Source organism: Equus przewalskii, chromosome 2, assembly GCF_037783145.1.
Source record: "Equus przewalskii isolate Varuska chromosome 2, EquPr2, whole genome shotgun sequence".
NCBI classification, from domain to species: Eukaryota; Metazoa; Chordata; class Mammalia; order Perissodactyla; family Equidae; genus Equus; species Equus przewalskii.
In genome coordinates this window covers 118,004,068-118,022,225 of record NC_091832.1, presented here as the reverse complement: position 1 = coordinate 118,022,225, position 18,158 = coordinate 118,004,068, and the positions used below count along the sequence as shown (strand labels likewise).

Sequence of the window (18,158 nt, the reverse complement as noted above, 5' to 3'; positions counted from 1 at the left end):
AAACAATTTTAGGAAGAGGGATTAAAGGCTTATGTCTGAGAGATGACAAGTAGGGTGTATTGCTAGCTCCACAAGAATTGCCTCAGAAGTCCTCCTTCAGATCGGCATTTGGCTTTTTAGTCTGGTGACTGATGAAGTATGACTTTAGCTCTCAGAAAATTCCAGGTGCTAAGCATGTGCACATTCCAAAACGCTCTATGTTCCTGTCGCTGGGTTTGCAACAATCACACCAGCAAGGGAATATCTCTCTCCCCTAATCCTCCTGAAACGTAATGAGACACTTGGTCCACACCTTGATTTCCTGATCATTAACGAAAAGCTGGTCAGAGAAAACATGGTCCACAATCCAGAATCTATTGAACAATTAGTATTAATTGTCTTCCCCCCCCCCCCCGCCACTAAAGCTAATATCTAGAAGAACTAACACTCACTTCTTCGCAATTTCAGAGGCTGAATTTCCAACAAGCCAACTTTAAGTCCTTGTTCAGCAATTGGTTACCTTCTAGTAACCATTAGCAATGATCAGATATTTAAAATATTTAGTTTTTCCTTTAATGGAAATTTATAGGTTACTCCCCTTGAAGATTATGGCAATTTTGGTTTCCTCTTCAGAGATGAGAGGACAATGACTTTGATAATATTTCTAGAGTTTACAAACACAAAAGTTCTATAAAGTTGCCAAGCTCCTAAAACAAAACAACATAAAACCTCAATATAGGGAAACAATCTCATTCACTTTTTTTTCTCAGTTTGGTAAGAAAATGGAGAGAAAAATTAGATTTTAAGATATATCTATAACTGCACTATCAGCCTGAAAATGCAGTAACTGTAACAAAGATTTCACAAATCCCATTTAATAGATCTGAATTTGACCAAAGTCAGAATATTCATCTGAATTTGCAGGCACTTGAACCAAGAATTCATAATTTTAATTAAGCCAAGAATGTAGACTGACTGGAGAAATTACTCACAATTCAGATTAAATGCCACTGATCATTTTTCTTTTTCGGTTCATGCAAGATCTACTTCAGCAAATCATGCTTCTGTGTTTCTGTATAATTAAAAAGTATTTTGTACAAGGAACGAAGTACGTGAAAGAATAATCAGACACACTTTCTAAATGAATTCCACATGGAGTTGTACTGGTCTCCAGTCTCAGTGATTAGATTGTCTCTCCACTTCTCTTTATTTTTTTCTCACTTAAAAAAATTTTTGTGTTCTCCCCATCTCCCATCTCCTGCCTCTGGCAACACCGATGTGTTCTCTGTATCTATGAGCTTGGTTTTTGTTTGTCTTTGTTTTTAGATTCCACATATGAGATCACATGGTACTTGTCTTTCTCTGCCTGACTTATTTCACTTAGCCTAATACCCTCAAGGTACATCCATGTTGTTGCAAATGCCAAGATTTCATTCCTGTTTCTGGCTGAATAATATTCCACTGTATAACATGCCACATCTTCTTTCATCCATTTATCCATCTGTAGACACTTAGGCTGCTTCCAATGCTTGGCTATTGTAAATAACGCTGCAATGAACACGGGGGTGCATATGTCTTTTTGAGTTAGTGTTTTACTGTTCTTCAGATAAATACCTAGAAGTAGAATTGCTGAATCATATGGTAGTTCTATTTTTCATTTTTTGAGGAATCTCCTTTCTGTTTTCCATGGTGGCTGTACCAATTTGCATTTCCATCAACAGTGCACAAGGGTTCCCTATTGTCCATATCCTCTCCAATACTTATTATCTCTTATTGTTTTGATAATAGTCATTCTAACAGGTGTGAGGTAATATCTCATTGCGGCTTTGATTTGCATTTCCCTAATCATTAATGACATTGCACATCTCTTCATTTATCTGTTGTCCATCAGTATGATAGCCTGATGACTTGATGGCCATCTGAATCTCATTCACTTTTACACATAAAAAAACTCAAAAACTTAAGTGGTCTCTCCACTTAACTCAGCAAGACAAACCTATTACACATTAAAACTGTAATCAATTAACTCTGAGTTTGAAGCTGAACCAGTATGGGACCGCAGATAGCAAATGTTGAGCTTGCCCATAAGGCATATGGTCACTTTTGTAGCATCTTCCTTCTTGCCTGACTGCCTCTCTCAAACATTCACTGAGTGCTCTGCACGTGACAGAAGCTCATAGGGTATTGAGAAGACTAAGTGAGATACCATAAAGTTGGTTCTCAACCAGTGTTAGTTGTCCTGTCTTCTAGGAGCAAGGCATTGTGTGTGTTGCTCAAATATCCAACCACACTACTGCTGGCTGTAGGCTACTGCTAGGAATGTAGTGCAGAGGTATAGTGACACTATGTTTAGTATCAGACTGCGTTAGCCATGGATAGGCAATGACCCTGATGTAGAGGTTGGCCTGTTCATCCTGCTTGATTTTGTGATTGAGTCACAAGTTGCTTTCCATTACACTCTTCCTTTCCTTTCCACACCTCTTAGCTTCAAAATATCACTCCTTCAAGTGCTTACATTAAAGCTCATTATGATCGCTATGGGCTCTCCACTGAGAATGCAATTCTTAAATCTGAGAGCATGGGTTTGAAATCAATAATTTACCCCTTGCTCTGGCCACTCTGCCTTGATTCCCTAAGATATTTTAAATCGTCCTTGAAAATGCAGAACATCTTGGTCCCAACCATCAGAGCATTCTCTCCAGTTAGTATCTAACTCTCCCAAAAGTGGACTCTTTTAAAAAACAGAATTACTGGTGAGGTTGGGCTATGCTCTCTTTTATTATGTTTACTAAGAACCAGAATTATATTTTTCAGTCTTACTTAATTTTTTAACTGCCAGGCCATCAACTATATTTGCTTTTCTGTGTTGAAAGCTTGTATTTTCTAACAAGAAAATGCACAGCACACACTCCAATCCAATTTGTGAACAACACTGGGATGGCTGTGGCATAAGGCCTGCGTGTTGGTCACTTGTGCTTTTAACAATGGGAACCAACAGAGACTAAAATTCAGTTACAATGTGTTGCAGCTGGTGTGGCCAAGACCCCATTGGAAATGTAATTTTAAGAAGATTTTTCTTGTTAAAAAGCCATTTCCTTCTGAAGAGTGTTGCGAAGATAGCAGTAGGCCAAACAGGCAAGCAAGGAAATTCTCGAGGATTTCCAAGAGCTCTTTGGAAGCATTGTATTAATTTGAACAATTGCAGGAACATTTTTACTGAGTTAAGCAGTTTAGCTTTTTCCCTGAAATTTTAATAGAATGTGTTTGCATTAAAAAAAATAACTTTTGACAGACTTTCATTTTAATTTTTTTGGCCTCAGCGCACTCATTTTCTCTAACAAGTGACACACGAAGTAACATGTGTCACCAGACTAGACTCTAGGGAATTGCGTGGGTATGATCTGTTCCTGCCTCTTCTTTCAGGAAAAGAGTGGGTTTTGGGTGGGACACATTGCTGGCTTGCACTCATTAACTGCTTCCTGGACGTCATGATTCTCTGAGAAATAGTAACCATATTACATAAATTCTGACCGGGTTCTTCTAACGGACAACACCTGACAATAAGGTAATATCATAAATAGACATGTTTTAATTTTGAGATGATAAAACCAGTCGAGGATCTTCCACCTTAAAACAATCAGTGCTGAAGGATTTACAGTACAACCGCAACACCAACCCCATGACTCAGAAGGTCTTGTGGAACTTTTTGGAATTATTTTCAGAAACTGTACCACATTTCTTTGACATCTTCACCTTCGGTAGGATATAGTCGGTTTATGGAAGCAACACAAAGCCACTCAGAGGCAAGAATTTTGAATGTCACATGTTAATCAAGATGCATGACATTGTTTATGGTCATAAAGTTATGGCCTAAAAGAAATAAACATGTAAGTTTCAAAAGAAAGGTCTAAATGAGGATATCAAAGGAATGAGTTTTCTGCAGTGACTAATTTGGAAAAACAATGTTGGAGTGTGCTTGTTTAAAAAATCTATGGCCTGATTTTAAGCTTGCATCTTTATCAAACTTCTTCCTTTGATGTGTCAGAGCATGCAGTGTCCCTCTGTCCTCCCTGTAGTAAGATCTTGTCCACTTTACTGGACACCCCCCCACAGCCCACTCTGAGGCCCCCAGACTCCTGCCTTCCTGCTTCGGAAGTGCAAACTTTGTTATTTAGCCGTAGTGCAGCTTTGTGATTTCTTACCATACTTCTAACTCCTTGTGAGCCTGCCTCTTCCCACTAATGTTTCTTCAGAGCTTGTAAGTGATAAAATTAGGATCAGACTTCCTGAGGGAACAGCGAGGCATTTACAGAGGAAAAACGAAATAAAAATTTAATTCCTCGTAAAATATTTGGAAAAGAAAAGGCAGACACCGCCTCTTTCCATCATCACCATAATGTCCAACATGAACAGACCTTTTCATGACTGTTTATGGAGATAATCTTACTCTCCCTGGTCAGCCTGACTGCCCATCAAGGGAACCAGCGTGTAATTCACGAAGAATGACTAAAATAAGTTGATTACATTTTCTGTGAATGAGGAAGAGTTTTTACATAGAGATTGATATCTAGCTTTGTTTTGTTCATGCTTCACTTACAGCAAAAAGCAGAATGTTCCCATTCTTAACATAATTAAAGTTAAGATAGCTAGATAACTAAGAGATGTAATACAAGTGTTCATCCTCAGAAATCTTTAAAAAGGAAAACTCATCAATTTGTCCACTTCTAATATTGTATTGGAAATAGGGACATTAACTAGACAATTTCTGGGTGCCTCTTTCAACCTTAAAATTCCAACTGGATTCCACAAGAAGACCCCATTTGTTTTTATGGCTACCTATACCAATGGCCCGGCATAGCATATGTGTCTAATAAATGTTTGTTTACTGTGATCATAGCATTTAATACACCTAAAAAGTAAGCGAGCAATTAGCAAGTTTACTGATTTCCCTGAAGAATTTAATCACATCTGAATTTTGAAATGTACTAGTAAAAAGTCTCTAGCTGGTTTCTCTGGCCTCCAGTTTATATGAGCCAGCAGCACAGCACAGTGATGGAGTAGACAGACTCGAGGAAGACTGTTCAGCTTTAAATCTCAGCTCTGCCACTTAGCCACTCATCGGTTGTGCAGCCCCGGGACAAAGTAGAGAGAAAGAAGATAACTTAAGACATTATGTGCCATGTGGAGAGGTTTAGACCTCACGCTCTAAAAATGGACATAAGATGGAGAATAGCCTGATCAGATTCTTACTTTAGAAATCTCACCTTGGAAGTAGTATGGAGGATGGTTTGGAGAAGTCCAAAACTATTACAATATTGTAATAGTCCACCGGGAAATGATAATGGTCTGAATCAAGGTAATGACAATTGAGATGCAATAAAAAGGGCAGCAAAAAGGATCAGTATTAAGGAAGAAGTAGAATCCTGTAAAGTAGAGAATCATCACTCCGGAGCGGGGATAGACAGCAGGAAACCTAGACGATCTCTGGCTTGGACAGATGGTGGGTGAGATTCCTGCCTATGTAACATGAATGATCAGAGTTATTCATTGTTCACTACAAAATGCCTCCTTAGCAATATATAACATCTTTTCAACAGCTTTGAAAAGTACCCACCTTCCTGTTTGAAGAACTTTTGATGAAATGCGTTTCCTCTGTCACAGTCCATGTGATTTCACACCCATACAGCTTGACTTTACAATTGGCTATTTCCATGAACTTCCTCCATTCTGAACCCCATAACTACTTATAATGTGCCCAAAATATGACTCTCAAGTTTAGTTTCAGAGCTTAAAAAAAAATACTTATTTCTATTTTTGAGACCCTCAATATGCCTCTCCAAGATGTTTTAAAAATACAGAAATAGTAGCTCATCTCACACATGAGAGCAAAAAGAGGTATAGGGGTCTTCTTGAATGTCATAGGCAGGATATTCCAACAGGAGGCAAGAGAACTTTGTGTAACCTGCAGGAATTTAAAAAAAAAAGACCAAAAACCTAAGCTTTAATCAGAAAGATGAAAGTATTACTTCTGGTACTGAATTTTTTTAAGAAATCCAGGAAAATCAAATAAATAAGGAAAAAAGAAAAAAACAAAAAATACCTTCCTCTTTCAATCTCTCTACCTACATAAAAAAGGCACGTGTCAAAACAAAAACTGAACAAAAGTAAAATCTGACTAGATTAACTCATTCTTGAGTTGATCCTATCTAATTCAGATTTGTCCTTCATAAATTCAGAGGGGAAATGTCTTAGTTTTGTTTTCTGTAAAACAACCTCTACTGATGTAAATAAGCAATATTTTATATTTCGCAAAGAGATAGGAAAAGACACTATCACTATGACTACCATTTTACTGATGAGAAACTACGGCTTAAAGGTGTTAGATGATTCCTTTAAGGTCCAGTATCTTAAAACATAGGCTAACCAGGTCTTCTGATGCTCTATACTTGTGCTCTTTCTGGTTCACCTGCTGTCCTGTGTAGAAGTTACAACTATCTTCACCTGCATAGTCTTAGAAATAAAGTAGGACGGTACACATGGCACCTAGCCCAAAAGAGCAATACTGCTGTGGAATAGCAGATTCAGATTAAACATGCCTGAAACAGCCAAGTGCTAAATGCAGCACAATTATTAGTCGCTCACTCTGGAAGCAGAGAAAGAGGCCGAGGTTGAGCACATCCCCAGGTGAAGAGGTTGACCACGTGCAGCCAGAGGCTGAGGCGCACTTGCAGAAGGGGCAGGGGAGAGGGCTGAGATGATGGAGGCTTCGCTTCTCTCCACGAGGACCTGCTGCCTCTGCCGCGCGCCTCCCCCGCAGGGGCGGACCCCTGAGGTCCTGCTGAGCTCCAAGCAGGGGGCACTGAGTTTCTTGCAGGGTGAGGCAGGACTTTAACGGGTCAGTGGTGTTCAAACCACAGGTTTTGATCAATCAACTCATTCATCAATCAATTCAGGATTAAAGAGAGAGAGAGAGACTAGGACAGAATAAGAGAACAGCACAGAGCAGAACAGAAGGAAAGGACTAAACTGAAAGACGTCACACTACATTACCCATTGTAAGAGCGTTTATTTTCAAAACTTTTTTTCAGAGGGGTGTGTGTTTGTGTGTGTGTGTGCACCAGATAGCAATGTAAATATATTTCTCTCCATGCATCTCTGTCAGAAACTTTAACACCATCAGCCCCATCCGAGAAGATGCTTGCACAGAGGTCAAGCCGTCTGCGTTCCCGCGGCGCGCGTTATCCCCGCTCTGTCTTCTGCTCCTGCCATCCCGGTGCACACTCTCTCCAGCCAGGCTTCTTGCTAATCATGTCATTAAAGTATCATGTTGAATAAGTGAGCCAGGACAATATGCTCAAAGCCACTTCTTTCCGTTAATTTTGTTGAATCCTCCTGACATGATTGTCATCATGCCATTGCATTCTTCGATAATACGTTTTGACATACACAAATGTGGAGCTGAGTAAGAGCCCTGCTTATAATTTATCTCCCGCCAGCTTTTTAATCAACTGAATTTAATTCTTCTACGGAGCTGTGTTATTATAGATTTAACAGGAAGCTTTGCTTTTGATTATTTGAAAGGCTTATGTGAGAAGTCAGATGATCCAAGTTCCAGAAAAACCCCTCGTCCTGGGCACTGACTACACGCAGTACATCGGGCAGATCACGTAACTTCTCCCTGTTGGTCGCCTCACGTTAAAATGAGTGAGTTAAACTCGGCGATTTCTAAGTTGTCTCCAGCTCTCACTATGCCCACTTCCGCCTGTGGTACAAGTTCTGGAAACTTGTAGATTATAAAAAGTTCTCTTGGTTCTTTCTATAAAGCTCTCCACCTTGAATAATAATCATTAAGCACATCTGAAGAATCCTCTTATATGGTTTTTAAATATTCAAGCATTTTTAAGAGTTTATAAGGTTGAAAATAAATTTGATTTTTCACACTAAAAATTAATAAATAATTATAAAATAGCAAACAAATTACTGTTTAGTATGCAGTTCAAGCCACAAATGTAAACATAACTATTGTTTAAAGTACACATGTGCCTATTACAGTATGTAACATTGTGAGCTTAAATAATAGATACTTGCACATTCTGATCAGATGTGAGTAGCTTTAACAGCAGGTCTGTCATAAAGAGAAAAATTGGAGGCTATTTAAATCCCATGCATTCAAATAAGTAGGTTCAAGAAATAAAAGCACCTATCTTGATAGGAATTTACACAGTTTTTCTTCATCACCAGCCAGACAGTGGTAAAACGACAGAGCACCAGAAGAATCTGGGGCCATCAGGCTGGACTCTCGGGGCCGGCATCCGTCACACCCAGGCACTTTCACCAGGCTTTTTGACGGCCTTGAGAAATCATAAAGGCTTGGTTGTCTGACTCCTAACAAGTTGGTTAGACACAAAAGTTTTAATTTTTGATATAGGGACTTTTTGTTTGTTCGTTTATAGAAGGACAAAACAGTTGAGCAGGCAAGGGAGCTCAGGAGTCAATGAAGCTAACAATGGATTTCTGCACATGTGACAAAGGACTCCAAAGAAGGAAATGGCACTAGCAAAGAAGAGAAGGTGGAACAGAAGGAAAAAGGGTGTTCATGAGGAAAAGCCCACATCTCTGGGTAGAAGATTGTCGAAGAATCAGCGAAAGGAGTGCAGAGGAATGAGCCAGAGAGGAAGAGAGAACCATAACATGACAGAAGCAAGGGGATGTATGCGGTACAAAGGAGAGGCGACAGGCTGCAGAGTGCGGAGGATGGATGCTGGAAAAGACTGGATTTCCAGAGACAAATGAACAAAGTGCCTGTTGAGCCAAATTTCAAAGGGTTAAGAGAAAGTGAAGCTAGAATGAGCAAGTGAAGACCATTATTTGAATGCGAGCTGTCGTTTCAGTTGGTTTTAAACGACAATTTTCCCGTCCTCCTATTTGGATGAAGTTTTTTAGTTCACTAGTAGACAGAAACCAGAAACGCTTATTGGCAAACAGCTTGTTTCCGATATGTTAAAAGAAATGTATCACATACTTCCACGAGATGACTTTCACTCTCAATTTAACATTCTTAAAATAATTCCAAATTACCTGAATCATGAAAAAAACAAGTCAAGTAAAACAAGCAAAGAAAGCGAAGGAAATGGAATGGGAACAACGAGCCGCGAACTTCTGAGCCCTCCTGGCAGGACAGCTGACTCTCAAGGAGGGCTGCGAACCTCCCAAATTCTCAGCCAGCTCTCAGCCCCAGGCACTGTGCAGAAAGTGTCAAGAAACTTGCCTTGCAGAGACTTTCTGACCTCAGAGAGTATCACATTAGTGCTGTTGGCAGCCAACTCTAAAATATTGTTCAATTGTTTTGGTTCCTGTGCTTAAATAACTCATATCGCCGTGGTTGTTAGGACCTCCACTTATCGCGATAGTATTGTTAATGTCTGATGTACCCTGGTTTCTGCGTAATTTCACCAATTACTCAACTATGCACTATTTTCTTATGTTTTACAAGACAACACTGACTTACCATCCCTCTTAATGTTAACATTAAATGCAAGAAACACAACGGTCTCTGTGTGTGTGTTTATTTTGTCTGGTTCTGTGTGTTTTACCATGGGTGTAACTGAGTTCATTCATTTCCTCGGTGTACATCACATGCATTTGCTTGGTTACCCCTGCCCAGCATGGTCGAGAGGATCAGGCAGCCGCTTCCTATTCTGTGCCTGAGTGCTTGACCTGACTTATTTCTGTAAAGATGGGGTAATAATGACACAGCACAGTCACTAAGTGCTCTTTCCTCCTCCTCGCTATGGCCCAGTGAGGAAAGTATCATTACTGTTATGATTGCTATTGTATTGTTACCCTATTTTACAATTTTTTTAAAAAAAAGAACCAGAGATTAAGTAACTTTTCCAAAGACATTAAGCCAGTCAGTGGCAAGCCAGAATTTAGTCTGTTGGAAAACCAGTGCAGCTACAGAGCATCTGAGTCTCTGAAAGGCAGCTAGGAGGGGTCAAAAGTAAGGAAGAAGGACAGGAAATAGTCGACTCTAACCCCAGACGAGTTCCTCCCAGCCCATCAGAGTGTGAAGCACGTGGCCGAACTGACTTAAAGCCATTGTGGAGAGGTAACTGCGAAGACCTCTGCCTCGCTCCCGCCTGGGGGCAGTGGCGGCACTCAGAAGCGAGGACATGGGTACCAGGGAGTGTGTAGTGGTTGTCGTGAGAAAACAGGATTTATCCCACAGCATTCCCTTCCACTTGGCCAACACTGTAATTTAATGGGAAGGAGTAGAAGAGAGAAAGGGATGTGTGTGTTTTCCTTGATGACGTGCAGTAGACCCGGCAAGGAGGCAAGTGGAGCAGAGACGAAAATAATGAACTGCTATGGTGCTGCCTTTGCATCCAGGACATGCTAATACACTTACTATATATGATAGATAATGTACCATACTATACTGCTCAGAGTAGCAGCTGGCAGCAACAGAGGGTTTGGGTTTTGTTGTGGTTTTAAGGAACCTAGAGTTATACCCACAGCTCTAGAAAATAGGAGGGAAGGGTAAAATGAAGGTCACGTTCCCTCTTAAATCTAGAATAACCTGAGCGTGCTGCAGGAGCACAGCTGGTAGTCAGGCGTGCAGGCTCCAAAATCAGATGGCTCAGGTTTGCATTTTGGCTTTCTCCACTTGCTGCTGTGTAACCTGTACCAGTTGCATAACCTCTCTGTGTCTCATGAAAATTATCGTTTTATCATTTGTAAAATATTTCATCATTTATAAAAATAAGGGTGACAACAGGACTTGCTTCAGATGGCTGCAGAGAGGCTCAAAAGAGTTAATTCAAATGAAGCATTTGGAGTAGTGCCCGGCACAGAGCAAATAATTAAGAAATGGAACCTCTTACCATAATTTACTGTGTGCTATAACTACCTACAAGCCAGTTTAAGGAAATAATATGTCTGAAGGTCACTCACTTATTCCAGTCCCCAGAAGGAAAAACATTCTTATTCCACACAAGAAAGCACAGCATAGAGAACGAACATCTCTTAGGAAATGTCTGGATTGATCCACCACTTTAAGAAGTTACTCCTCCTAATCGTGTGCTTTAATACGATTTGCCAGTTAATGTACTTATTCACTCACTGATTTTATTTATTTTTTTGTTTAGACAGGGTGGGACAGTTAAAATGTCATTTAACTATAAAATATGTGATGTAAGCTATTGTGTGTACCAAATTATAATACATAAATAGAACCAACCCATTAAATTAGACACTGTCATATATTTAAAAGGACATCTGATGCACAATTGTCCCTTTTATTTGACTATGGAGGAGGGATAAGTAACTTTTAAAAATTTACTACTTTCATGCCTTTGCTGATTTTATTTCTACACTTGTTATTTGGAGCACATAGATAAATCTAAACTAGTATTAAGATCCCACAAACATAATCTGTTATACAGGTTCAGTGGTTGTGGAATAAGGTTGAGAACAGTAATTCTGTTTTTAGTGCTACATAAACCAATTACTTGAGTTAAAATACAATAATTTAGATATGATACCGAAATCCCTCAGCCTTAAAGCTTTCTGATTCGATACGTCATTCCAGAGACAAAGGCTCATGGGAGGAGCTCTCCCGGAGGACATCTGATGAGATGTTGCTGTTATTCACGGCCTGCCCCTCGCTGATTCGAACCAAAGAAGTGGGCAGTGACCCAAAGTTGTTAGCGCGAGAGTCTCGTTGGGAAGCTACTATTTAAAATATTTGGATGGTGACTTTTCTTTCTGTAGAAAGCTGTTCCTATCAAAATAATCTCCCGTATTTTATATCAGTTGACCTCTTTGCTTGGGAGACTGGTTTATATTTGTCCTAAAAAAACAGCAATTCGAGAAGAATTGTTGTTCCTCTCTAGTTCTTGGCAAGAGTGGACAGAGGAGGGAGAGAAAATTAACTTCTGCTTCCCTGAAACAGGAATCTAAATTTTCATTACGCATTTTATATTTAACCTTTCCATGTAACCTTAAAGCAATCTTATACAATGTAAACATCTATTAATTATTATTAACTTTGTTTCCCTTTGGGTTTTGGTCAGATTTTTTTTTAAAAAAAAGACTCAGTAAGAGGCACAGGAAGACACAAATATTGCATAAATCTTTTCAATGATCAGCTAAATAATTAGGAGCAGTTTTCTCTCCTTTTTATAAATGAGAACAAGTGACCAGAGGTATAATGAAAGACAATGACATTGAAGGGCCGACAGAGAGTCACAGAGAGAAATAAGATTGTAATTCATTTTGATGTTATATCAATAGCAAAGAATGAACAGCCAGAAGACATTGAGTCTAAAATGGTAAATATATTGAGTATTATAAAAGGCCTCTATAATTTAACAGATGATTTTAATGTACATTTAAAGTGATTGTGCAGAGAAAAGAGGACGAAGCGGCAATATTCTCCCAGAACGGAATACATCACTTACTCTTCTTGCTTTCTCTACTTTAAAAACTGTAAGATTTGAAACATCTTGTGAAGGGGTGTGTATCAGAGGGGAGTACTAAGAAAGACTAAGGTCAGGTCAAAGCCACGGCTGCGTGAGTTTAAGTATCCTTGTCCCTTGCTCTCTCTACTCTGCCCAAAACTAAAATGATGCATGCTCATACTGAGATTATCATTAAAATACTATTCTTGCTACGCAATAGTTAACTTTCCACTTGTATCAACTACCAATTCCCTATTATTCACAGCGAAGAAAAGGGACCTTAGCGGAGATTATTTCAAAATCTTTTTCTTTTGGAAAATTTAATTTTGAAAATGATTTGCTCTCCTGATTACATTTAGCATTGGTTGATGTCCAGAGGAGATGGCAGATATTTACTCTCTCGCAGGGGAAAGTTGGGCTGGGGTTAAAAAAAAAAAGTCATGAATAATTTCAAGAAAGTGAAGAGATCACCTACAGACAACAGGGTATGCGGTTTATTGCATGAGTGTTTCTGCATGCAAATAGACACACCACTTTTATTAAAGAAAGTGCAATGTACGAATATTAGAGCTCTGAACGGACTCCCTCAAGCTTCTGTTTCAACGTAACGTAACTTCATCCAAACCACTACCCGTCAAGTGTCCAAGTTACGGCAGAAAATCACAGGATCTGAATCTACGTCAAACCAGTTTCAGCTTCTTTTTAGAGACACGTGTCAGGAAGCTTATCTACCTTTAAATATAATTATTTTCTACAGTTCTACTCACAACTTTTAACAATATTTCAAAATCCTACAGCACTGTATTCAAATTAATCTGTTTGTCTCAAAAAGACAAAGCAAAGAGTAAAGACTAAAAGAAGTGATTACAAACACAAATCCGAAAGGTTTTTCATTCACAAAACGTAATTGTGAATTGCAAGGGTAAACTGATTTTATAAACTGACTTTTTCAAAAATTTGTTTTTAAGGTGGCCTGTAAAAGTCAATACCTCAAACTCCAGAGGTGATGTTGAGTAACAGCGAACTTACTCAGAATATATTTATCCACATGATACTGAGATTTTGTTTAAAATTACTTTTGATTTAGAAAATTTGAAATAGTCTCTTTAGAAGTTCAAACATACAAATATTGGCACATACAAGTTCAGTAACAATCCTGTAACCTAACTTATCCTAAGAGCATGTGCATATGTACACTACCCTATAAAACTCATTAGCAATAGATGCAAACGGAAAGTCAAATTAAAACACTAATGTGAATAATTAAGCAAATCATTTTTGCTACTTCCTTATCCATCACCTGAATACCACCACACTCAATTTTCTACATCAGCTTCCATCCTAACTCAGAACTGTGTCTTTGAAAGCAAACCTAGGAAGGAGAATCGTAAGACCTCTGGAGAACAGTGCGTTATTCCTATGAGCTCTCTAAACCTTCCCTGATTTCTGAAGGCGCCTCTTCCAGGAGTGATTTACAAATCCTCCACCTGGCCTATAGAACAAGCAGAATTCCCAGGAATACGAATGTTTCCTTTGTATGAAATCAGGCTACGATGAATCAAGAAAACCTCAGGGCCCGTTTAGTCTCAGTTTCACTTTGGTAGATTAATGAATTATCAAATATCTTCAATCATTTCTTCTGCAATGGTAATACAATTTTTTATTTTAATTCTCTATCCTGAAAGTAAATCAGAAAAAATAAATGAACAATGATTTAATTTTCACTTAAGGAAAAGAAGACCAAAGACTAAGTTTCTAATACGCTCACTTGAAGTTGCATCCCATGACTTCTTGTTCCTGTATTTCTGAAAGGCAAGTATTTCAGCATCGTCCATAAGGATGTGGGGGAGCGGGCCGTGGGGAATCAAACTTAGGCCTCGGGAAGACACTACATAATTAGCTAGTTTGATCAGTTGCCACTTTACTTCCAAACTTCTCAATCAATCATATTTTTCTATTACGATGGATAAAAATTCAGCTCACCTACAATTCAATTCTAGTATTTTTCTCCTCAAAATGATATATGGCATCCTCCCTTTTGAACAGTCTTTCTAATTTTCATTCCATTATTGAAAATAAGAGTATAAGAATTTGGTAACCACATAATTAGTGGAATAAAGAAGATAAAGAGATGCTAAATAGTCAAAGAATTCCTTTTCATACTTGAAAGAAGAGAAATGTTTCTATTTGTTTCTTCATAACAGTACACATATTCAGGTCTCTCGCTAAACAAGTGAGAAGCCACAATACACAAAAGGTAATCCTCACGTTTCCCAGCTATCGTCCTGTGATTCAACTCAATGTTTTTATTTTCTGTGAACATTATCTCTGATAAGTTACAATTTGCTCACAAACCCAACGTCAAACTTCAAGGATCTGGTACTACAGTTAGGTAAATACAATAAAACATATTCCATAGAACCACTAAGTTATGGAAAGCATACAAGAAATTCAACTCAAAAAAAGAAGAAATTCAACTTGTTTGTAAAATAAATCAATTTTCAATTTGAATACATGCAAATAGAGCTGCAACCTCTTTAAAGAGCAAATATTTGGAGAGGGAGCAAAATAAATAGACATGTTTTCTACATAGTTATATACAGATATACTATCAAAACATAAGGGATAAGCTAGGTTCTGGGGTGCATCCCCCGTCTGGTCCATGTAACTTGTTGGCAATGACAGTGATGACACAACTGATAATTTGAGGAACATCGGGTGTTGGGGCCCAATGGTGATGGAAACAGAAAGTCCTTTACAGAAACTCACCAAATGAACACAGATTAGAATCGAAAGGAATCTCAAAAGAGCATTGGGTCCATCCCTCTGTCCTCTGCTGAACTAAACATTAAGCTCTTTCAACATTGACACTGTGGAACTTGCAGTCAGTAGCATTAGAGAAAAGTCTTATGATGCGGATGGAGAGCATCTTCCCTTTCTAACCTCTGCCTGTCTCATGATGGTCTCCTAAGAGAATGCGAAGTCCATCCTCTTGAAAATGCCACGGTGTTTCCAAGGCAAGAGGAAAAGGGCACTAGAGTGGTCAGGTAAGTGTGGAGGTATGTGCAAGTGCGTGAGAAACTGCAAAGGATACGTATGCATGTAGTATGTATGCACATATATAGTTTATTTCCCTTAAGATCTAAAAAAAAAAAACTCCTGTGTTTGCAGGCTGTATATTCCGTTGAGAAGATAGCTGAAATGTTTGACATTTCTAAACCTAGGGAGCGCTCTGGAAATGCAAAACTAGCAAAACTGTCCCGTCAGAGGGCAGCAGGGGGCCAAGTCTGGCCGAGTCTTCCCTCGCTGCCATCCAGCCTAGCCCTTCCCCCTGCCGCCCGCGCTGCGGGCAGGGGCGGTGGAGGACCCCGAGAGCGCGCTGAGCCGCTGCCACGCGCTCCGCTGGTGGACACCGGAAGCCGGCCGGGACCTGCCGGGCTGTGAGCTGCCTTCATCGGTTGACAGTGCAGCTGTGCGAGGTGTGTGTGCTGTTGGGCAAACTGGCTCTCGGTTTGGCTTCCTACAAAAGAAGCGGAAGGGGGAGCTGTCGCGGTTCCCAGCGCCCACAGGGCCCCTTATCCTGGCCTGTGCGCGCCGGCCACAGCGGGTGCACGACTGTGCGCGCTCCTGTCTCTGTGTGTGTCTGTTTTGTGTAACTGTTTGCATGTGACTGTCAATCTGTCTACATGACACAGAAACGGAGGCGCCGGCGGAAAAGTCCCTCTCGCAAAAATGCCCTCGGCGTCTTCCTTGTGGACACCCAGGTCGCCCGCGCTCGCGATGCTGTCGTGGTCACTTCATTATTTTGCTTCCTCCTGGATTCTTTTATTTACAGTTCTACAAGAGTGAGAAACACGCGTCTATTGCACTTTTCTGGGACCTCACTTCTTTGAAGAGAGACAGTGGTTGAGAGAGGAGGAGAAGGTGAAAAGGGGTAAATTCTCCCTCCAGATTGTAAAGTGTGGTGATTTAGAGCCCAGGACCTGGGTGCAGATGGTTCGGATTGGAGTCCCGCTCTGCCACTTACACTAGCTGTGTGCCTTGGGCAAACAGCTTCTACTCCGCGCCTCAGTTTCTTCGCCTGACTCACAGGGTTGTGAAGATTAAATATATGTAAAACGCTTAGAACAGTGCCTGACACATAACCGTCGCTATTAACATCGTCCTCGGCATCAACGTGTTAAATTTGGAGAAGGACCATTCTGGTCACTTTCCCCACCAGCATGCACTAGCAAGGGCTAGACAGACCCTAAGCCGCCCGCTCCAAGAGCTCCAGCACCAGCAGCCACCCGGCCACTCCCGCCACTCCCGCCCACGCAAACCTGCTTCTGGGAATCCCTCCCCAGCTGTGGCGCGCACCACACCTGGGGGCGCGCTCGAGGGGCGCAAAGGCAAACGACGCGCTCAAGAGAGCTGGCTGAAGAGTGCATTTGGGGTGTTTCCTACCTGCCCCGGGTTTTTGCCCTTCTTACTGCCGCCGAATGCCAGTCCTTGGTATGTGCCCGCAGATCGATTGGCGGCTTGTGCAGGCGTCTCCCCGCCCAGGGAGGACTTGATCGAGTTGAGTTTGGCCCGGGAGCTGCCCAGCTGTGAGCTCTCCACCATCAGCACCGCGGCCAGAAGGAGCAGGCAGCGGGACGAGTCCTTGCTCCGCATCAATGCGGCCATCTCCCGGCGAGGGGTCTCCGGGGAGGCGCAAAGCGTGGAGGGGAGCGGAAGCAAGGGGAGAGAGGACTCCAACTCGGGGCCCCTCACTCGGGGCGCGGGGGCTCGCAGACTCTGTTCCCCCGACCCCTCTTGGCTGTGGGCTCCCAGCCGTGAATGAACTCAGTCTCACGCCTCAGACCTGAAGCGAGCGTGACCCAAGCCAGACCCGCTTCTCCACCAGGGCAGGAAGTCCTCGGGAACTGGAAGTAATCAAAGGCGACGAGCCTTCCAGCCAAGGAGGCGTGACCCGAGGTGCAAGAAGACTCAGCCCCGCGGACCGCGCTGCTTGCGTGGCTCCTGGCCCCGCACCTCCGCGGGTCCGCCCGGGTCTCCGCGGTCCAGTCCTCCTCCGAATGGCTCAAGAGTCTGCTCGAGCTGCTTCTCCTCCGGCCTCAGTCCCTTTTCTCTCCTCTGTTCCTTCCCTACCCTTTGTGTCTCAACCTCTGCAGGACACAAATCCTCCTTTTCAAAGTTAGCGGGCGCTAGAATGAGGGACCAGGAACCGCCCCCAGACCGGCCCCTGCAGGTGTGAGCGAGCCGCGGTCCCCGCGCGCGCGCACAGTCCCCCGAAGCGTTGTCCCGGGTCGCACCCCGCAGCGATGCCCTGGCAGCGGCCCTGCGCTCTGCGCGGCCTCCCTCTCTCCGTCTGCTCTTTCCCCGCCGCCGCCTATGCTTTTTATAGCTTCCCACAGTGGGGTTTTTTCCTCCGCCCCCAATTCAAGAGTGACAAAGAGTGAAAACGTCTCCCTCACCCCCCACGTTCCCGCCCCCTCTTCTCCTTCCCCCGCGGCTGCTCCCTCTGCGGCCGCCCCTCCTGCTTCTCCCTTTCCCCCCTGCCGCTCCTCCTCCGCCCCACAATTGAGAAAGTGGGATTCACCCCAGAGGAGCAGGAGGGCGCCTAATTCCTGACAACAGCTCCAGAGGGTGGAAGGACCTTTGGAAACAGACGGAGGGCAAATGTGGACGTGGAGAGAGGCAAGCTGCCCCCGGGCTTTTGGACTGCCACCACCC

At 41.9% G+C, this 18,158-nt stretch overlaps 1 protein-coding gene across 1 annotated transcript in view; it reads right to left on the bottom strand.

Moving 5' to 3' along the window:
* DKK2 (dickkopf WNT signaling pathway inhibitor 2) overlaps positions 1-17,872 on the bottom strand; it is a 94,288-nt gene extending 76,416 nt beyond the window's left edge. The window contains exon 1 of the mRNA XM_008512809.2: positions 16,887-17,872. Coding sequence (XP_008511031.1) covers positions 16,887-17,108 — 222 coding nt within the window. The 5' untranslated portion in view covers positions 17,109-17,872. The remainder of the gene's footprint in view (positions 1-16,886) is intronic.
* Between the last annotated feature and the right edge of the window lie 286 nt (positions 17,873-18,158).